The 24,401-nt window shown below is 31.2% G+C and overlaps 1 protein-coding gene across 1 annotated transcript in view; it reads left to right on the plus strand.

The window, feature by feature from the left end:
- Window positions 1-9,919: 9,919 nt before the first annotated feature.
- The window catches only part of LOC143057667 (chordin-like), a 43,671-nt gene continuing 29,189 nt past the window's right edge, over window positions 9,920-24,401 (plus strand). The window contains exon 1 of the mRNA XM_076231022.1: window positions 9,920-10,514. Coding sequence (XP_076087137.1) covers window positions 10,388-10,514 — 127 coding nt within the window. The 5' untranslated portion in view covers window positions 9,920-10,387. The remainder of the gene's footprint in view (window positions 10,515-24,401) is intronic.

Below are 24,401 nucleotides of genomic sequence, written 5' to 3' on the forward strand. Positions count from 1 at the left end.
CCATGACATATAATGTAATACAGTCAAGAGAGGTTTAATGATGCCTTAGCAACCAGAACTAACATCATTTTCAATTGTACATGATGTCCATACAGTTTAGGGTTTTTGATAAGGCTTTTGTATCGATATTACAATTATCACGGTTGGCTTATGCAGCACAATTGTACTTTGCTGTACTGCACATACATATTCATATTAACTACTAAGTTTATAATTGATCAGTATATAAAATGCCAATTTCTATAATAATCCAACAAATAATGGCAATTAATTACTTTTGTTTCCTTTATATATCCAGATGAGTCAATGACCAAAGTTCGGCTGGATACCAAATAAGTAATGTACGTATTAACAGTTTATAAAATTTTAAGGAAAATGAGGCGAAATATACCAAGGTGACATTCAAAGTTCACAAGTCAAAAAGACACGTACAACGCCTTTGCAATAAACAAAAGACGACGAAAAAAAGAACAAGCAACAAAACAGAAAACTAAAGACTGAGCAACACAAAATCTGCCAATATATGGGGATAGTCTCAGCGTGTTCAATGAGTGGCACCCGTCATGTAAATGTACTGAGATCACCCCCATATTTTGGTGGGGTTCGTGCTGCTTAGGTTTTAGGTTTCTATGTTGTGTCTTCTGTACTATTTTTTGTCTGTTTGTCTTTTTTATTTTAGCCATGGCATTGTGAGTTTATTTTCGATCTATGAGTCTGACTGTTCCTCTGGTATCTTTCGCTCCCTTTTTTTACTCTTTTTAAGATCAAACCTGGACAGGTGATAAGTAACTGTTTGTGACCTCACAATCGACGAGGACGGGAATATGTTACGCCATTTCAGAATCTAATGCATTCTAGGTAATAATTTCTAAAGCCTACACCAAAACGTTATGATTAGTTTAACGTTCTAAACAATGGAAATTCAACCAATGACGTGACGTTATTTTCATTACGAACAATGAGATAACACAAAGTGTTTTAGATTTTGACAAGACGAATTGGAACACACAAGTAAAACATAATCTTTATAAAGCTCATAAAATGATTGAAACAGAAAATAACAGACACAATAACACTTACTTTCATTATGTTTTTATCATCTATCTAAAAAATAAACCTTCATTGGTTAAATCACATTGTCATCACAACATATACTTTTCCCCTGTTAATTATATGATAGAATCAGAGCTCATTAAACATGTCTTGTGTATAATGTCATACCTTCAAGTTTTGGTGAAAATTGATAACACTTTTTTATACATGTACATGTACGATTTGAAGAACGGTGGTTCTTCCATACAATTAGCAAGAGTTTTCAATCGCGTTCCGTAGAATTCAAAAATAAAGAAGAATATTTTCTTCCTTAAAAATAATGTATCATAGAGGAAACGACTAACGATCCACCGTCTTATGTTTTCGGTTTAAAAATGTTCGTATTAATTAAGGTGCCATTGGTGTCTTTCGCGATCTTAGATTGTGAATAAAAGAGAACCTAATTTTTAATCAACATAGCAAAATTTTATGAGAAATGCAGATAACTAATAAAAAATGTGAATCTTCATTTAAAAAACAAATTTGTAAGATTTTGACTTATGAATATAAATATTTGAACGAGTTTAACCTATCTTTCTTATTATATTTTTGAACATATCGCAATATATACTTCGATTTGGCAAAGTATGAAAAAATCCTATCATTTTTTATTTATACTCCCATACCACCCTAAAAGCCTTTTCATTGCATGATAATCTAAAATAACTAAGAAGTATACATTATAAATTAAAACAACTATAGTCGTTGAAGGCTACATGTACGGTGACCTATAGTTGCTAACCTTCTACACGTCATTTTGGTCTTTGATGTAGAGTTGTATCATTTACAATTAGATCACATCTTCTTATAGGACATTTGGTTATAACAATTTGTATTATAGAGTACGTATTTGTACTAGTCTAGAATAATGTGTAAACTGAAGAGTTAGTAGTGAAAAATGTTTTTGTAATACGACTGTATATTAAAAGAGTTATGAATCAGCACGCGGAAGTATTTTTTCTATCTCATGATTTCATTATATCGTACCAATAAGGGATTCTATAGAATAATAAACTGAATTGCTAATTTTCAATTCTACAAAATTGCTTAGTCGTAATAAAGCATGAATAAAATGGGTCTTAAAGAAAAATAAATTGATAGACTACAACATTGTCGCTTCGTCTTTTCTCTACATTGTATGGTACTAGTTAAATTATGGAAATATACTTGCATTTCATTTTGGCAGATAACTTGATCTCATATATTTGAGAAATGTGAAGATTAAATCTATAAAGTATGAAATCTGACCTTTTTAGACTTGTGTTGTCATTGATATAAACAAATGCAGTTCGTTTCTGTATACAGTACTTATATTGATGAACAACCCTAGGATATAACATAATATTCACTAGGATCAAAGCGCATATTTGTAATCGATCATCGTTTAAATATAGTCGACGAGGTTTTTATTAACGACCTTGCCTACCCATGAGCCGATGGTCTTGCATGGTAACCAATCGCTATAGATTGGAAAGCTAAAACGATGCTGGAACCTTAGTGCAAGTAGGTTTCTCCATAAATCCTCTAGATAAAAAATTCTTATAACATATTATGTGTGTTATCCTATAATATAAGCCTTCGTAGGTCCACATAATTTGCTTTCAACGTTGTTCATCAGACTTTTTTATACTGTCAATACCATATACAGTATCATATTTTCATAACTATATTTAGTAATTACAGTTTAAAGTATCCTTAACTTTTTAGGCCAGGAGGACGATTAAGAGTTTGACTAATTTAGCATATTATATAGAGACCTACCTATTGTTGAAGACTGTATTTGCCCTGTAGATGGTTTTTGATTATTCGCATCGTTGGGTTGCTTTCTGTTTGACGTTTGCTCCATATCTAAATTTATTCATATTCATTTAAATTTCAGTTAATTAAAAAAATACATTGCATAACGTTGTTTCCTGTGTTTATACTATTCCTAATGACCTAGGGATCTTTACATTGTTATACCTCTGTTAAGACAGAATTCGCCTTCCTTGTTTATTGACTTGTTTAGAGTATATACAAACGACCATTCTTTGGCATTGAGAATGTACATGAACACAATTTCTGTTTTGATTGCCATGTATATGCAAAACCAATGTCCCTCTTGTAATCTCTAAATTATTTTGGACATCAGCAGCAGGAGCAAATAAACATTCCGCAATACAAAGTTATTATATACATTTACTTATGTGTTTGTACAGTATATATACTTTTTGAATTCACACGTTTAAGTGTCCATTTCTAGTTTCATTTATTTCCTCGGCTGCTTAAATGAAAACTAACTTAAAATAAAAAAACCGTGTAGTGAATTTACAAACATATATATATATATATATATATATATATATGCATATTCATAACGGCAATCTTTTTACAACTTTTAACTTGATGATTATTGATTCAGTTAATCTTCAAAACTCCTAACAATTTCAAAGCCTATACAAGTGAACAAAGAAATACTGCAAAGAAGAATAAGATTTAAAAATAGAAATTTTAAATGTATTTTCATAGATTGTGTATACAATAAATGCGAATAATGTTATTCTTTTCAACACATAGTTTTGTTCAAAGATCTCAAATTAATGTATACTTTTGTATAACTCCAAACATTTAAGCAGACGTGGACTGTTAAAGTGGAGAGAAAAAAAACCCCAATACATTGATTTGATTCATCAATTGCTACTTGACGTCCAGCGACAAATATTTTTTTTAAATTTTAATACAAGCCTTTGACTCCATCTGCCCATTGTCATCGGTGTTATAATGTTGATAAACCCAGTGAGATTATTAGTATACCTTCTTGCTAATATACCTCAATGTGTTGGTAACTTTTTGTTAGTTCCAAGAATATACACTTGCAAATAACTTTCTAAACAATTTCTGTTTCTCTAAATGTCAATAACATTCATCCCTGTCATAATTTTCTCTTTTTTTTTCAATATGAATAAAGCTGTCAGCTTTCCTTTTCATAATTTTCTTTAATTTGAATAAATCTCCTGGATATTGCTGAATCCTTAAAATAGATAAATAAAATTGAGAATGGAAATGGGGAATGGGTCAAAGAGACAACAACCCGACCAAATAAAAAACAACAGCAGAGGATCACCAACAGGTCTTCAATGTAGCGAGAAATTCCCGCACCAGAAGGCTTCCTTCAGCTGGCCCCTAAACAAATATATACTAGTCCAGTGATAATGAACGCCATACTAATTTCCAAATTGTACACAAGAAACTAAAATTAAAATAATACAAGACTAACAAAGGCCAGAGGCTCCTGACTTGGGACAGGCACAAAAATGCGGCGGGGTTAAACATGTGTGTGAGATCTCAACCCTCCCCCTATACCTCTAACCAATGTAGAAAAGTAAACGCATAACAATACGCACATTAAAATTCAGTTCAAGAGAAGTCCGAGTCTGATGTCAGAAGATGTAACCAAAGAAAATAAACAAAATATGACAATAATACATAAATAACAACAGACTACTAGCAGTTAACTGACATGCCAGCAAATAAATCTATTATCAACAAATTGTCTGAATAAGTAACTAGATTCAGTTGAAATTAACATTTCTTTAGTTACAGTAGTATACATGAAATAAACTAAGTTTAGTTCTTAACAATAAAGTTGTTATTATTATAACCGCATTAATGGTATCAGGCGAACGAAGCAGAAATCAAATCTTAGGAATATACATATTAATTTTTTCCCTGTGTTCTATACAACCCCATTATGGCTGATATGCTTCCATTTTCGTATACAGAAAAAAAGTAAAATCACAAATATACTGACCTCCGAGGAAAATTCAAAACGGAAAGTCCCCATTCAAATGGAAAAATCAAAAGCTCAAACACATCAAACGAATGGATAACAGCTGTAATATTTAACTATTTTATAATATATGACAAGATTTTACTGATTTATATATATATTTTTTTTATATATTCCATGGCTGTTATTCAATATTATGACTTTCGACCTTATTTGAATTTTAATTTTCTCATTATATGCGGGTTCATTTAAATGTTCTTATTATTAAATGACCAAAAGTTATAAAAAAACAAATAAAACACAGAACAGAAAACTAAACTTTAGATATACGAACCCAAACCAAAAACGTCGAAAAAGTCAACATTAAATTCATTTCATTCACTACATTTCAAGAAATTTACATAAAAAATTGAATGTAAACTTTAATCAAAATTGAAAATGGAAATAGAAAATATTTCAAAAAGACAACAACCCGACCATACATTGTAGAGCAGAAATCAGCAGAAGGTCAGTGGCGTAGCTGGGTCATTTTTACGTGTACGCCCGAACCTTAGCGAGGGATATGAGGGGTGCCAACCGCTCAATGTTGAAGCACATGCTGGTAGTTGGTTCGAATGGGACGAAGCCCCCGAAAGCTATTGAGAATAAGATACCGTAATGATTCCTGTCAGTAAAAATTCATTGATAGCAACATACATGACTGTACTTTTGAATCTAAATGGTTTATTTGTTTTGGTTTAATTTTGTAATATGTTAACTTATTCATCGTGTTAAACTGGAAGCTAGCCTAATGGTCATTTGTTTTAGAGAAAACGTCTAAACCAATATAACTTTTAAATAAGTTTAAAGGGTGCCGTGAGTAAGCATACAATCGACAAAAGCACCTTTAAATGAACACGAAAAAAAATACTTCTAAGAGGTTCAATATAAAAAATTCTGGAACATCTAGGATTTCTTCCCCAAAAAAGTGAATCAATTTATCAGTTCTTTAAAGGGATTTAAAAAAAATCTTAAATTTTCTTTTGATAATTTTTTCTTGATCTGGAATATTTCACGACAATCTATGAAGGTTTATAAATTGAGCATGTAAAACAATTAATAGCGTAAAGAAGAGTCCGGCTATCTGTCTAACAGAAATATGAACGAAAACAAATGCTTTCAAAATTTTAGTTTTAGACATTAGTCATAGAAAAAGCTTCTTCGGCATTTTCATAAAATTCGATGAAGGTTCGACAAGTAGTTATGGTAATTGAGAAATTACAAAATGTAAGCCCAAACTGCGACCATTTATTAATTGCAGAAAGAAATACATTTTGTCCTTAAAATGCGTGAAAATTAAAGATATAATTGCATTATTATATTGCTCTGAATACTCTTTTGATCATAAACAGTTTCTGTCCAACTTTCGTAAAATTTCACGGAGAGTCATTTAAAAGACTTTATCCACATTCGGAACCTAAATATTAACGTCGCTTTGTCTCGCTTTTGGGACATAAATCACAGGCTCGACAAAAATACAAACAGCATATCGAATCTGATCAGATAGTGAATTGCTTTAAATATAAGAAAAAGACGTAGAATTCATAGTAGATTCAGACTTTTACAAAAGATTCGAACAAATTGATTAAATGATCTATTTGAGTAAATTTAGTCCCTTTTTATTCAAAATTGCAATCCAAAAAAAGAAGAAGCACAAGGCTGATGTGCTTTTGACCAGTTTATCTTATTCTATGTCGATTATTTGTTTTATTTTCAAAATTCAAGTGTACGCCCGGGCGTTTTGACGTAAACGTAACTACGCGCATGAAGGTCATCAAAGGGTCTTCAACACAGCAAAAATTCCGCACCCGGAGGTGGGCTTTAGTAGGCCCATAAATAAAAATGTGTCAACTTTGACACATATATTTTTTTATGATAACAAAGAAATCTTTCAAAATCGCACAATATTTTGGTAGCAAAGTGTTAAGTTAACGTAAAGATTTCCATTTTGAAACTCATTTATTAAAATTCATGTTTATAGTATTTGTTATGGTATAAATGTACATTTACATAATGGTTATAATGATTTACTTTTATAAATTGTTATTTGGATGGAGAGTTGTCTTATTGGCACTCTCATCACATCTTCCTATTATCTTTTTACCCCATGTTACACATTAAAAATGTTGCTTCATAATAAAAAATTTTGAAGTTGTTGTTAAAATAGTTCAACTTATTGCTTGTCAACGTTGTACATTTGTTCCGCTTTACAGTAATGTCAATGTATTCCGTTATCAGGGACGAATACTGAATATTTGTTTCAGTGGAAAAAAAATGTTACAGGATATTTCGCCCAATTGGAACTAAAATGAAGAAACAAATTTCTATTTCAAAACATATTTGCATACATCATGGAACTTCAATATTACACTTACATGCATACAATGTACATGTAGCTATAGGATCCCCCTTTTAAGCTATACGTTCATGAACTTCAGTAGTACTGCAAGAATTTTAAGTCAAATAGTAGTCAAGCAACCCATCAACCAGAAAACAGATTTATTTTATGTTTTATAAATGTTAAAGTTTTATTTTTTTTCAAAACTTAAAGTAAATGTTTGCAAAGATGAAGGCTCTGTGTTGAAGTTCACGTACTTTGACCTATCATGGTTTACTTTTACAAATTATGACTCATACCACAACTTCTTATATCTATTTCCTTTTCCTTAAAGCTACACATCAGTCATAAATCAGTGATTTGATGATTTTTATTCTTATAAAACTACATGTCATAATTACAGAGAAAATAACAGTAGCAGTTCAAGATTAAGATACATAGTGGTTGAACAACCCATCAATTAACTCTTTTTAAATATCCATTAAGCCAAATACTTAGTGGTCACTGTGGACTTTAGTATTTTCGATTTTAAAGCGCACTTATAGTAAATGATAGATAGCATGCGAAATAGAAGTTTCATCATAACATACATGTAAGTTCCAAATGAAAAAGTATTCACGAATATTATCTCCTCTTGAATAAATATTAGAGTATATGTTTCTAACGGAATACATGGTATAGAAATGTTGTTTTAACAGGAATATGTATCATGACATTGTTTATAAAAAAGTTTCTAGTGGAACATCTGTTAGGTTGAACAAAATATACTTAGACATATCTTTAAGCTACATGTTCATGAATAAACTCATCATAGATACCAGCACTAAATTTTGTATATACGCCAGACGCACGTTTCGTCTACAAAAGACTCATCAGTGACGCTTGAATCCAAAAAAGTTAAAAAGGCCAAATAAAGTACGAAGTTGAAGAACATAAAGGACCAAAATTCCTAAAATTTATGCCAAATACAGCTAAGGTAATTTATGCCTGAGGTAGAAAAGCCTTAGAATCAGTGAATAAATGACCTTTATTCTTATAAAAATACTTGTCATAGTCACACATAATGATCAGTAGCAGTACAAAGTTACATACACAGCTACTTTTGCATAGGTACTATTTGTGTGCTAAAAATATGTAGTACTGGAAATTTACTTTTAGTATTTAGTACTATTTCTTTACTTTAAAATTGTTGTAATATTTAGGTACTTGTATTTTACAGAACTTGATTTGTACTAAATATTTTGGTACAGAAATAATACAATATTCCATGTTTGAAAATCATAATTTTAAATAGAAAAACTTTCAAAATGCTGAAAATGTAACGGTGGTAACCAAAAATCTGTGTATGTAAGTCTTATAGTAGGGCGAAAATCATCTAGCAATTAAATCTTTTTGAATAACCATTTTGCCAAAATATTTAGTCGACTTAAATATAATCTATTTGAAGAGCATTTTTAGAAAATGCCAGATAGCATCTTTTGTTTTAGCTACACATTCATGAACCAGTGAATGAATATAAAATAACATGTAATAGTTACAAAGAAAAAAACAAAAAACAGTAACAGAACAAGATTAAGTCATATAGTAGTCGAACAACCCATTAAGCCATTAACTTTATTTTAATAAACCATCACGCCACATTATTTAAGCATTTATAGTATACATGTAGACACCCTTTTCATTAAGCTTCACGTTCAAGAATCAGAGAATGTATTGATTTCATTCTTATTAAAAACTGCATGTCATAGTTACAAAGAAAAAACAGTAGCAGTACAATATTAAGTCATATAGTTGTAAAACATCTCCCAAACCATCAAATCTTTTTGTATAACCATTATGCCAAAATATTTAGTGGACTTTAATATTTCCGAATTTTGAAGCGAATTAACTACATGTAAAAGTTACAAAAAAAAAGTAGTATAAGTACAATACTAGGTTATTTGATCTATACTTTTTAAATTGTTACATGAATGCAGTGTATAATTCGGAGTATAGTATGACGTCCATTATCACTGTACTATTATGCATATTTTAGGGGCCAGCTGAAGGACACCTACGGGTGCGGGAATTCTCGTTACATTGAAGACCCATTGGTTGCCTTCGGCTGTTGTTTGCTCTATGGTCGGGTGGTTGTCGCTTTGACATATTCACCATTTCCTTTCTCAATTTTAGAGTTGTCTCATGGGCACTCATAACACATCTTCCTATATCTATATAAAAGTAAAACATGTAACAAAACCATCAATTCTTTTTATATAACCACTATGCCATAATATATAGTCGACTTAAATATTTTTGATTTTGAAGCGTATAAAACTACATGTCATACATGTAATAGTTACAAAGAAAAAACAGTAGCAGAACAAGATTAAGTCATATAGTAGTCGAACAACCCATCAAGCCATTAACTTTATTTTAATAAACCATCATGCCACATTCCTCAGCAGGAAATCAATTAAAACACCGCCATTCTTATCTTGATAATGATATGTAGTTAGAAACATTTAATCTTTCCAATTGCGAAAAGTAATCATTTTATTAACAAATAGCCCACAGACTCGATACGTCTGTATTGTTTGAAGTAGATTAACCTTTAACACCTAAAATCAAAATTTATTTATCTTTTATCGCTAACTACTTAATATCATGACTTCATTCCACATAGGATATAATAGTGAATGTTTACCAATTTTAGCACCTAGAGAAGAATTGAATGAGCGTAGGGTTTAGTCACTACGCGAGAGTGTTTACCGAAAAACTTAACTGTAGGTGTTTGGAAGTTACACTTCTCTATGCAATGTTTGATATAAAAATCCTCCCATTTTGCGTTTTCTATTCATTCAAACTTGCGACCTTTTTATTCTTAACCAATCAACGTGGGTATCATGGTTTATCAATGCAAACTCTGATAAATATATATGATAGAGCGCTTCATCAAATCTTAAAAAACATTCAATTTGTGAAAACTAAATAGAAATAAAAATTAGTTACGAAGAAATAAGAAATATTCTTGTTTGTCACGTAAAATTACAAAGAAAAAGATCGATTTGATGAATAAAAATCGTCAAGTGGTGAATAAGTTCGTGTAGATTTCAATAGAAATTGGATATTTTCTCTATTTATTATAAGATTGAAGTAGATTTGAACACATGTTTGATTTATTTAGAGAGATTTTATTACTAGCTGGGTTTGCACACCTGGTCGTAGCTGCTGAAATAAGATTTTCAGCACTACGTCCCGAACCAGTAATCAAGGAGAAGGAAAATTATCAACCAGGTAAGAGCATTTTCATTTCTTAAAGAAAAAAAATAGGTTTATTTTCATGTTTTTATTTTTTTTACATCAAGTTATGTTGAAGAAGTTTTTAACTTATTGAAGAGAAAAAAATCGGGGTTATTGCTAAGGGTTATTAACCTGTATGATCAGTTTTAATAATCTGGATCAGTTCCATATGTAAGTTTTAATTATAATATCTTTCTTGTATAGTATTATTGTATTTCTTAATACATGGAACCACTATAAGATACAAATGTAAGCCCGATTGTGACACTGAAATTCATTTTTTCTTAAAAATTCACTTAGAAAATTTGTACAGTTTTCGAAACTAATTCAATTGCGATAATACATTTTCATGTAAGACTTTTTCCAAAAAAATATAATCATATAAAAAAAAATAACGTCTATATCATTTCCGCTTTTTTCTACCAGTTTGATATAAATTTTAAGCCATTACACATTACTTTGTGTTGAACAAATGCGATTCTAAATTATTTGATTGCAAAAAAATGCACTTACGACCCCTGATCATATATCAAAAGCCTCATAATTTCGTTTAGTTGATATAATTATTTTGTATATTGATTGACAATTTAAATATGTTCTCAACATTATTACTGCATTAACAGAATGTTCTCAAGTAAATTAAAATGTGTGAACAGACTCTCTCTTTAATGGGTTACTTTGGTTTGGGCCTAGTAAATGTTATAACTGCTCAACTTTCATTTCTAAAATATAAAGTAGATTTTTTTTTCGGAATAAAATTTCTTTTCATTTCAAATTATGAACTATAAACCTGATGGTACAGAACGGTCGATTTATAATTTATGTTTATTTTTTCATGGCGTTACCGAAATCTTCTTAGATGTATTTATATGCAGTATAATAGTTCGGCCAATTTCAACAGACCTGAAATTTAGGGGACGAATAATGAATATCCTAGGGGGTGGGGGTGGGGTGGGGGCTGTGGCGGAATTCTTATATTCTTCTTTTAAGTCCCTCTTATTTTTTTGCAACACTCTGTTTTAACTGTGGTTTCATATTTATTTCTGAATATTTGTTCGACAAAATATTCATTTTCTCCCAGGTACAAAAATTAATGTATGTTCAATTTTTACCTGGGTGTTACCAGACAAGAAAAGTCATTTGAGAAATATTTTTGTCGCCCCTTCCCCTCCGCATTTATCAAATAAAATTTAAAGTTGGTATATATATTGATATAAGAATATGTGTTATGAGTGCCAATGAGACAACTCTCCATCCGAGTCACAAATTATAAAAGTAAACCATTATAAGTCATAGTACGACCTTAACATAACATTTTTATGATGATATTTTTCTCCATTTTTCAATTTTATTTATTATATATATACTTCTATGAATACAATCTTTTTTTAGACCTCTAGATTCATTTTTGCTTCATTGTGTCGTTCGGTTGCTGTCTAGACTAATCATGACGTATAAACCCATATCTCTATCCTTAAATTCATATTCCTATGAAATGCATTTCCTTCATTGTACTAGGATTTTGATAACTAAATCATTTGTTTACAGTTTAATTATGTTTTTACTGTCTCGTTGATATTTATAATTCTCCTATATCTATTTTTAATCTTTCTGTTAAAGATAATCTAGATTGTTTTAGGGTAAACAAGATAAATATGACAAGAAAAGTAGTGCAAGGGAGTAATCATTCTTATACTTTATTCATAACTATTTCTCCAAGTCGCTATTAAGTCAAAGTATTTGTATTAATACTACCAATTTAGTAAGCATGCATGTTTAGATTGTATATCCGATTTTTCAAATAAGGTGTAATTCAATCTTATATTGATAATAAAAATTAGAATTTAATACAAAGGACATAACCATATCTCCAGTGGGAACCATATCTCCAGTGGGGGGAGGAGAAAGGAGAAGGCGGGTTTTTTTGCGGATTGACTTTTGCACACGATAGCTACTGTTTTTTTTTTTGTATTTTTGTTGCATAATATTAATTTTATTCTTTGTTATAAAAATTTATTTATTTACAGCCTTTATCAGCCCAGACCATTCATTTTCAAAATCCTCCTCGACCCTAGAAAATCACATGATCGTCCCATAAGTTGGACCCTTTTCTACTTATCGCTTAAAAGTCAAAGTAATGTATTAGTACCAGCACATTGAGAATATATGTTGTTAATAATTTTAAATCAGGATTACTATAAACCAAGTTTAAAAAAAATAATATTGGAATGGAATCAGAATTGTAAATTTTAGGTACCATCCTTTTGTTACGAAGAAAGATGTGTATCAGATTACATTGCTTAGCTGAAGAAAAAACCCATATTGAACACAAAAGTTGAAAGGTTACCCAGAAGTCACAATCTGACAGAACTAATTTCATCATCTGATCACCCACAGACATTTGGTTCAATTTATTACATACTCTAGAAAAAGGATAAGCGGAAGCATTTTCTTTTTGTTAATGATGATCAATTTGGTTCCATTAAAAAGTATAGGGGATCAATTCAATACGATAAATCTCGTCACTGTAATCTTATCGAGCAGTGGGATCGAAACGGGGAAAATCTTAGAGACAATTGTGGTAAAATTTCCTTTCGGAACTTGATTATGGATGTTCGCTCCTTTTGTTTTTAAATTTTTGCCAGATATTCGGAACCCTCTGGTTTTATCCATGTAATTCCGTTGAAAAACTTTACCTACAAACCCCTACTTTTTTTACATATTTCTATTGCAAATAGTTTTAAAAGACAAATTGAAAATCTTATAAAATCCTTTTTACTTTTTCATAGTTTTTGAAAGGGAAAAGGTGTCAATGATAAATGTATTAAAAATTCAGAGAAAAACATTACCCGCCAAATCTTTAATGGTTTATATCTCGGAAGCATGCTCACGAATCTTTCATTTTTTTCTGCTTTTTTGTAACTTTATTTTTATACTATCAATTTTTAAAAAATCCAAGGTTGCCATACAACTATCAATTTTTAAAACATCAAAGGTTGCCGTACAATAAAAAACCTGACATCTGTGGTTTAGTTTTTTTTTTACTTGGAGCTAGAGTTGTTTTAGTAGTGATTTTTTAATTAAAGAAAAAATAATAATAACCCCTTCATACGTGAATCTCCAAAGATAGGAATATCACCAAATTTTCTTTTTTTTTTCTTTTCATCTAGTAAGTGTTGTTTAGTCCTTATAAGGATTTCAGTGTTGACATCCAATTTTGGTCAGTCCCTGTGATTTTTATTTATTCATTGTGTAGACAATGGAACAATTTTCAAACCGGGTCTCTGACTTTAAGATTTCTTGCAGATAACAATTTTATTGTTTGTTTTCCCCCTAAACATTAGAAAGTTTTGAAAATGAGATGAGTGATAAATTATCTGAATGAAACAATAACAAATGACCATTCATCGAAGTATTGCAACAGCGTGTTGATTGACCGGATCTCCATATTAAACATTACGAGAATATCACAACTTTGTGTTTGTCCAGTATACATTTGGGGTGACCGAGAGGTCTAAATAGTTCAACTAATGTATCACAAGCTTGTCGGCACTGAGATTTTGAGTTCGACCCGCACCAAAATGTATTCAAATCATAATTGACTAAGACTGCCAGTTTCCCCTTCCGAAGGTCGGTGTTTCTCTCTTGGCCTGTACCAAGTCAGGAATATGACAGTTCTTGCCCATTCATTTTTTTATGCGTTTTGTTATTTGATTTTGCCATGTGATTATGGACTTTCCGTATTGATTTTCCTCTGAGTTCAGTATTTTTTGTGATTTTACATTTTGGCACATCGGCTTCCCGACCCACCAGTAAAATCTGATTGACACGAAAAAAGCAATTGGGCTGAAAGTGGCGTTAAACGTTTATCAATCAATCAATCTAGCTGTATATAATTTAAGATGTATGATTCGACATAATAAGCTGTGGAATTGGCAATGTGTTAATTGATGCGTTCTATTCCAATCTTATAATTGACTAAGATAGCAAGTTCTCCTGCCGACGGTCGGTATTTCTCTCTTAACACTTCGCTCCCCCTCTCCAGTTAAATTTAATCGCGATGATAAAGCCAATAGGGCTGAAAGTGGCGTTAAACACCGACTAGCAATCAATCTTGCTTTATGCATTTACAGATGTATGATTTGACATAATTGGCTGTGGAACTGGCCATATGTTCTCGTTTTTTCTCGTTTTGATCTCAAAACGCAAAGGAAGTTTTATTAAAAGTGTACATCTGATAACAGGAAAAGCATTTTTACATGGATATTTTCTCTTTGTTCTTTCTTTAATTATGAAAAAACTTCTGACCTACAACGAATAATTGTTTACTATAGACTTATCCCATAAAGACTTGGCCTTGAATGAAACTCATTTCTACAGAATAATTAGTTACAGTAAGAAATACTTTCGCAAGGTTATCACAAAGTATTTGCAGTGCAATTTTAAGAGCATTTTACAAGCGTGAATCCAAGATGTGATTGGAACGGGGAAATAGGGTAGACTTAAGAATAAGACATTAGAGAATTTATTTTGACACAAATACTGTTGTAATTTTTCATTGTTTACATTCCCCCCTTTTTTGGATAGACACGTGCACCCCACTCTGAATCCGCGCCTGTTTTATAATTTAACATTTACCAGCGGACTTGCGAACGTATATATTAAGATCGATAGGGACTAACGAGTTTATAATTTTTCTTAATCTTACTTTAACTAAAAAGGAAAATATTGTATTTTAAATTGTATAAAAGTCGTGATAGACATATTTTTCCGTTTCATTTAAGTGTACTTCATTTGTGTTGTTTTTATATGCTTCTTGAAATGCCAATGACCCTCCGAAAGATTAATTGATTGATTGAAGTTTGCTTAGCCTCCAGTGGCAAATATCCCAAGCATTTTTAGAATGATCGGGCCGTCTGACGATGCCTAAATATTTGATTTGTTTAAAGTAAACTGTCTCAACTACTTTGTAATCAACTACAGGATAAATTATAAGATACATCAGCTTTACCTCTTCATCGCCTTAAATTGTTCTAAAATATTCTATAAAAAGAATGTGTCCATAGTACACGGATGCCTCACACTATAATTTTCTATGCTTCGTGGACCATGAAATTGTGGTCGAAACTGTAATTTGGCATTGAAATTGGAAGGGAACATGTATACTTAGTGTTAATTGATTGGACTTCAGCTTCATCAAAATCAACCTTTTCAAAACTACCTTGACTAAAAACTTAAACCTGAAGCAGGACGAACGATCGCAAAGACCAGAAAACATAAATTGATAATGCCCATAAATAGAGCATATAAACACACCTCCCTTCAACAAGCTCTTTGCCATCCCTCATTTAAGTTTACCATCGTCTGCTTACTTATATATATGTTCATATATAATTCAAAGATAGGTTAGAAAGGAGTCTGTTGAAAAACACACTTCTGGTAATATATAATATCAAAATAAGGAGAATGATGTGGTATATATGATTACCAACGAGACAACATTATCCACGGGAGAACATAGGAAAAGAAGCCTGTTCTTAGCTAGGAACCAGTTTCAATTGATTGACGTGGCCTTTGCGTTATATTTGATAAATAATTAATTTTACTAGACATAAATCTCCTTGCATCGATAACAGATATGTACAATGGTTGTCTCTTTTGAATTTTCCCCTTTTAGTTTACCCTTTTCCTTTGATGATTTACCTTTCGATTTATCCTTTGTCCAAGCTTAATAGAGGGGGGCAAGGGGGGTCCCAATAACAGCAAAACAGCAAATTGATTTGGCTCATAACAGATAACAAGGAATTAAAATGGACAAAAACAGATAACAGTAAATGAAATATTAAAATAATTCAGTCTTTGACAAATCAGTATTTCTTATTACGGATATAATCCTTTGTAATGCATTCCATTTTCTATGACTATGTTTTTAGTATTAATTTATATATCTAGAATGTGTTTAAATTACTACTCAATATATTATAATATTTTTTATACGCTCGTTTACGGAACGTATTATGGTACATGTATACTGTTGTCCGTCTGTCGTCAACATGTCGGTATTAACTCAAAAACTCTTTAACCAATTTGCATTAAACTTTGGGAAATTGTTTATATCTATTGACGTGAGCTCCCTTTTTTTTTTTTTTTTTTTTTTATAAATTTTAGATTTTAAGTTTCTGGGTAATGGGTTTTTATTCAATAAAATTGGTGTTTTTTTCAGTTTTCTGATAATATCTCAAAAATGCTTTCACAAAGCAAGGAATTTTGGTGAATTGTTTATATCTATTAACATGAGGTCACTTTCAAATTTTATAAATTTTAGATTACGTTTCCGAGTTAACTGGTTTTATTAATTAAAAAGGGGGTATTTTCCAGTTTTCAGACATTAACACAAAAATGTTTTCAGCAGTTCTCATGAAACTTTGCTGAAATGTTTATATCTATTGTTGTAAACTCCCTTTCGATTTTTATTAATTTTAGATTTTATGTTATTGAGTTTTTTCTAGTTTTCAAAAATAACTCAAAAATGCTTTCAGCAGTTCTCATGAAACGTTGGTGTATTGTTTATATATATTGACTGAAGCTTCCTTTGTTGCTAATAAAAAAATGACCTAAAAGAGTTTGAATATTCCGACTTTTTCTAAATGACCATTTAATGAGGTGTGTGAATTTTTCTTAATAAGACTATGAGGCAAAGTGGTATATAGGGTAGCAAAATCAAAAGCACCAATTATAAGCATGCAATTTATCAAGTACTTCGAACGAATTTTGACACTCCAAAAGCAATTTATTCCACTATTTTCAAAGGCCTTATTTGAACAATTTTTTATCAGCTGAGGTTTTTGATTGTACCAAGTGTACTAGTAAGTAGAATACATAGTTTAGTAGGGAAACAATGGCTTGAAACAAAAGAAATCTTTGTTTGTAATGAGTTATGTGCAGCTTCGGACCCAAGTACATGGTTGGAACTTTCATTGTACAATGCATTTGGTTCTGCTTTGAAAAGAATCAGAGCTGAGTCTATGTACCATATTATATAAAAGGTTAACTGGTTGTTAGGACCTAGTCCTTAATTGAGATCCTTGTCAGATATTCCTGGCCATATGTTTTCCTTTTTGTCATATTAAGAATTATTCTTAATTTAATATGTTCGTACGGGAAACAAGGAACATTATTCTCATACAAAAAAATAAGATAATTCTAAATACACATTCATAAAAAAATGGAATTTATTACAAAGGATAATCATAAGATATACTTGAATTGTCCTGGACCTCACTTCTGTGATGGTTAAATGTTAATGGAATCCTTCTCTGAATACGGGACAAACATATTAGTAGTGGTAGACCCCAATGTACAATGATCTTCAATTTCTACCGAATATTGGCTGTCAAAAAAAAAAAAAAAAAAAATGCTAACATTCCAATTTTCAATAACAGTTAACAGCAAATACATTATCACAATAACAGATAACAAAAAAATTAATAGCCCAATAACAGCTAACAAAGAATAAGACAATAACAGCTAACAGCAAATATATTTTCAAAATAACAGATAACAAAGAATTAAATTGCCCCATAACAGCATAACAGTTAAACCCCTTGCCCCCTCTTAATACCATACTTATCTTCACGGTAATGTCTTCACATTGTATTTCTTGTCTTTGTTGACAGATTGTACATGTTTATCCTTTTCAAGGTACCATGATGTAAATGTAATTCTTCCGCCATCTTGGATTGTACAATAGCAGAAATCGACCAGCCTATATATTAAATAAAAAAAGGAAATTTTTAGTACAGAAACGTAATTCATCAGTTTAAAATTTTCATCTTAGTTAATAAAATTGTTGAATTTTATCTTATCACAAGGACTGTATTTACAAATACAGATTATTTTTTTTTCATTGGATTTAATCTAAAAAAAAAATACATAAGGGGAGACAACTCAGTTTGTTTAATTTTTTTTTTTAATTTATAGACAGTACGACGACCAAATTTCTTTTAATTATCCAGTCGCATTTGATAAGAGCTATATTTTTGTATCTTTTTTTAAAAAAAAATGTCAATTAACTATTTTTATCATCTGTTTTCTTTCTATAATTTTTACAAAATGTGTAAATTTTTACAAACCTTCCTTTCTTTAGTCTTCTGCCTTCCAACATAAATAAAGGCAACAGGAGTATACCGCTGTTCGAAAGTCATGAATCGATTGAGAGAAAACAAATCCGGGTTACAAACTAAAACTAAGGGAAACACATAAACTATAAGAGGAAAACACGAAACAACAGAAATACTGAAGTGAACTAAAACAGACGACAATGCAGCACACAGAGAAACAAACTATAAGATAACAACTGCCATTTTCCTGACTTGGTACAGGACATTTTTAAGGCAAAAAACGGTGGGGTGAACCATAAGATTTCCATTTAACATCATTATATACTTTCTCTCAGTTATTACAAAAATTTGATTATAAAAATATTGTTTACAAAGTTGTTAATGTGTGCCAAATAACTTTGCTCATATCTTGTTTGTATGAAAACTAAGTGCAAAATTATCATGTTAGTACCCGGTCAAAATGTCAATTTCGCAATAGTTGCATTACATATTTTCACCAGTTTTTTTTTTGGTACCAGTGTCTAGATTAAATCACCCTCTTAATTTATCTATTGAATTACATCATCTTGAAAGACTGTCATAAATCAACTACATTTTTAGTCATAGGGACCAAATAATGGCCCTTTTCATACCTTTAGTCATTATGTAAGACAAATCTCATATCTGGTCTACCAGTTAAAAAAACGCTTTTTGTTTTGTCGGGATTGAAAGACAGAAACCTCTTCCTTTTTCTAAATTACCAATACTAGCTGTAATCTCTTTGTTTAGCTAGTACATGTAGTGTATGTAAGACTTCAAAATTTTAGTTCGCAACTTTCTAAAGATAAATTCATATTATGAACTGAGAACATCTGTTGAAATTGAAGTTTTACACCATAGATCTAAAATTAATGCATCATATGCTGTTGAAAATGAAATATGCTTGTAACCGCTGTCTGATTTTGTTTGTTATTTTTTAATTTATTTTCGAATGATGCAACTTCATTATATACAATTCAGGGGCGCACCTGCGACTATTGAAACATTTTATTTCAAGCCATCGTTTGAAATGATTACCATTGATACAAGGGTGCACTGACTAGGTTTTTTTTAAAAGCATATTTATGTTAATATAATATTACCATCCGTATTTGACGTAACATATCTTATTATATATATATATATAGGCACTTAATTGTTGTATACTATTTTTGAATCAGCATTTTCATGTCTTAACGAGACTTATATTTATTCTTTACTGTGGTTCAATATTTTGTTTACAAAATATATTTACCTTACTTCAAAATTTTCATTCCCCGTTTTTTGAATCCCGGGATAATTTCGGGAACATGCATTACGCATTCGTCTTAAAACTAACTTTCGACCCGACACTTTTGCTGTATTTTTTGTTCAAAGAGAAATGTCAGCATTTTATATTTAAACACGATTTATTATCGCCGAGTCTCTTTATGAGTATTCTAGTAATTCACAACCCAATTGACCATACCTTCAATGTTACGTTCTGTAATTTCAAGGTTACAAAGCTATTGTGTTTTATGTTCAAATAAAGTGACAGTGGTGTTCATTTGTAAACTGTAAAATTGAGAATGGAAATGGGGAATGTGCCAAAGAGACAACAACCCGACCATTGAAAAAAACAACAGCAGAAGGTCACCAACAGGTCTTCAATGTAGCGAAAAATTCCCGCACCCAGAGGCGTCCTTCAGCTGGCCCCTAAACAAGTATATACTAGTTCAGTGATAATGAACGCCATATACGTTATCCTGGTTTGTTCTGAATAACTCGACATAAAAGTCATGATAGTTACATTTGATTGTCTATTAGGGGGCAATGGTTCTCAGAAAATTGGTAGGATTTATACAGGAACTTCTAATTTATGTCAGAGGACAAAAATGCTCTCCTATCTTATCTCATATAATGATTAATTTATTTAATAGAATTTTCAAGAATGTTTCTGCAATGATCGCAAGTCCTTCAGCGGTTCATTATAGTGGTGCATGGATTATAAGTTCAAGTTGGACATCAAAACATTAATTAATAGAATTTAAACTGAAACTTCAATTTAATAAAAATCTACACCTTAAGACTGAACAACAACGTTTGAGTCAATCTGTCCGTCAATGTTCAGACATTTTCGTTTCGGTAAAGTCAAGAATGTTAAGACACTTCATTGCAGTCAATTCAAATCTGTTTAACTTAAACTCCGGCGTTTTGCATTTGCGCCGATTTTTTTGACAGGTAAATTACAGGTAAATACAGGTGAATAGATATAATAAGATGTGGCATGAGTGCCAATGAGACAACTCTTCATCCCAGTCTTTAAAGGCCTACTAGATAGATCTCCAGACTTTTTCCTTGACCGTACCCGTAGTTCTTTATCCTCGGTCTTTGACTTCGGTTAACTGCCAAATGGTTATGTTCTTTCTGTGTTTTTAACAATAGTCTTCCCATCAGAATCCTTTGTGTCTCTGGCATTTCACGATTTGGTGGTACATCGGTAAGATATGTTATTTTTCAGGACACTCGCCTTCCAATAGGTATGGCCGTCGATGATAAAAGAATTGACTCCTCGGCTCTTTTAAGTGAACAATATGTCCATCGTGTTACAACGAAGTTCTAGAACAATGTGAATCAAAATAAACTTAGAAATGGTTTACTTTTACGAATAGTTGCTTGGATGGAGAGTTGTCTCATTGGCACTCATCATTACCACATCTTCCTATACCTATTAAAGATAAGTGAACAACGTCGATAACCAGATTAACCAATATACCCTCAAGTTATAGTACATGTAAAAGTATTAACTTTCCGGGTAAATCCAAATAGGAGAAATTATAAAATCGGCGCAAATGAAAGAATGAAAATTTCCAAAATCGGCGCAAGTGTCATACGCCCTTAAATTAAGTAGTTGTTATTTATCTGTGTGCCAAATTTTAAACACTGATTGCGGGTAAACAGATAGATGCAAGTTCAATATATATGACAAAGAAAATACCTGGAAAGATTTTATTTGAATATCTACAACAGCGACTCGTTGAAAAATAGTTCATAGCATAGAAAAAAACATAGAATCTGGGATATCTATTCAAAACACAAAAACAGTACAACAAAAAACACACAAAAAACTAAGTAACATCGCTTTTATTGCTGTAATTTTTAAAGGACCAGTAGCCCTTTTTACAAAAAAAATTTAAGTGTATAAGTTATCGTAAGTCTAAATTATTCCTTCACAATTCAACTAGATATTCGGATCCAAAGGGGGGGGGGGGGTCCGGGGGTAGGAACCCCCTTTTTTTGGACGATCAATGCATTTGAATGGGAGCATATAGTTGGAACCCCCCTTTACTCTGGGTTGGGACCCCCCCCCCTTTTTTAAAATGGCTGGATCCGCCACTGAAATTGTTATCGTGAGATTAATTTTGCACTTAAGATTTTTTGTAAAAAGGTCTTATACAAGATAATATTTTGAATTTCAAAATGATATAAATTGTTATTATCTGACTTGCATAATAAAAGTACGACCGATCATTATGACTTTACAAAACGAACAAGTAATTTAGCACTGCAGTATCTGCTAGTCGAATAGACCTCGTGGCATTGAAGCAGACTATAAATGGATATAATAACGATGGCATGATTTATTTCTTCATAAAATATCACAATTGTCTCCTAGCATGTTATAGAATTATACATTTCCATTCATAAATTGTGTTTTTAAAGTAAGAATGTCTTCGAGGAATGATAGGTGTGGTTACAAACCGGTTAACTTCCCGACCTCAGGACAAAGCCAGCATGTTTCATTCAGAATAAGTGTCAGTTCTTACCATAAAATTCCAGTTTATGTCTTCTGAATAGCATGTTAAGCCTGCTTTGACAGAATTTATAACAAGTAAAAACACCAGTCTGCTAGTGATATATAGTGCAGTACATTGATTGTGTAGGTGTTTTGTATTGTCCAATTTTATTCTCTACTACAAAGACAGAATAATTAATAGATTTAAACGAGGTCGTTTTTTATTTGTTTTAAATCGATCAGTTCCTACTTACAAGCTTTTCGTTGTTGTTTATAGTGTTTTCTCTCCCCTTGCACAATCGGTACATCTTTATTTATAGAATTCACAATATGCCTTTGTGGATATCTTTTGAATGTTTTCCGATTTTAAGTGAACTTGTAAAATTGTTTCAACAATGGATTCCGAAACACAATTCATAATTGAAGAATTGAAGATTTAAAAAAAAAAAAAAGATAGAGAGCCTTCGAATTCTGTTAAAGCCAACGTCATTGGCAGATTTTAATTAACAAATAACATTCTTGTTCCATTCAAGGGGGAAATAGGTACAAAATACAATGTACCTATATGCCCACGAATCAACACAAATACTATTTCAGGGGAAGGACCTGTGTTTAAAGAAACATATCCAAGACGCTGACCGTAATTTCAAAAGTCGTTTCGAAATATTGAGTGATAACATTATATCAGTGATATTAGCTGTTATTTGGTTTCTTAATCTTATTGAAGTTTAAATTAGTAAGATTTTTTTAAAAAGCAACTTCCAGTTGACAGAAGACTGACAAAGATATTCAATTCCAGACATCAGCATGATATATTGATACTAAATCGGTCTAAAATTGACAACACAATTGGCTTAGATATTTCATGAGAAGCAATGAGATACTTAAATAGAAACCGCATTAGCAAATAATGAAAAGCAGCAATTGGAACCATGTTTCTCGGTTTAAATTAAAATGTAATAGAAAATATTACTCAGTTCCCATTCAGTGACCAAAAAGATCAATTGTTTACAGTTAAACAAGGAAGCAACAAATCATATCATTCAACTACTTTAAAAAAAAAACAGTTAAAATTAAAGAACGGACATTACATTGTCAAGAATTCATTTGACCTTCAAAATAAGATTTTTGGGTCAATTCCCTTCGCTTGAGATAAAAACAACAACACAATTTTGACTCCGTTATAACATTAACGGTACCAATTTTTCTGCACCAGATGCGCATTTCGACAATACAGTCATGTCTCTTCAGTGATGCTCGTGGCCAAAATATGTAAAATCCAAAGCTTATATAAAAGATGAAGAGCTATAATCCAAAAGTTCCAAAAAGTATAGCCAAATCCTTGAAAGGAATCAGAGCTTTGCATGATGGAGATACATTCCTTAATTTATAATGATTTTTAATATTTTGTAACAGCAAGTTTAATAACACAAAAAATCCGTATTTTCATGTCAGTACCTTATACCTTATCTTATACTGAATGTTTACTTAGTTTTTGCCAAATAGTCCCGTATTTGTTCATATTTCATATTCTCTGAAAGAATTAAGGCTTTTGTTTTGGTCCTTTTTAAATGATCAGCTCTTAAAACAGATTTTAGAATTTCAAACTTTTGGAATGGAGTCTCACTGATAAATTTTGAAATGCGCATCTAATGCATGCAGTAAATAAAGGCGACAGTAGTATACCGCTGGTCGAAACTCATAAATCGATTGAGAAAAAAAACAAATTCGGGTTACGAACTAAAACTGAGGGAACGCATCAAATATAAGAGGAGAAAAACGACACAACAGAAACAAAACGTTAAATTTGGTACCTGTAATGTTAGTCGTACTGATGTCTCACAACTCTTAAAGGCGATACCACCGACTAACGACCAAGAGAACCATGGAATATTTCTCAGTTTAATTTTTCTATATAAAAAAAATCTTGCTTTTAAATATTTTTAAATTGCTGATGCTCTTTTATAA

The sequence above is a fragment of the Mytilus galloprovincialis genome, chromosome 13, assembly GCF_965363235.1.
Source record: "Mytilus galloprovincialis chromosome 13, xbMytGall1.hap1.1, whole genome shotgun sequence".
In the NCBI taxonomy this organism is placed as follows: domain Eukaryota; kingdom Metazoa; phylum Mollusca; class Bivalvia; order Mytilida; family Mytilidae; genus Mytilus; species Mytilus galloprovincialis.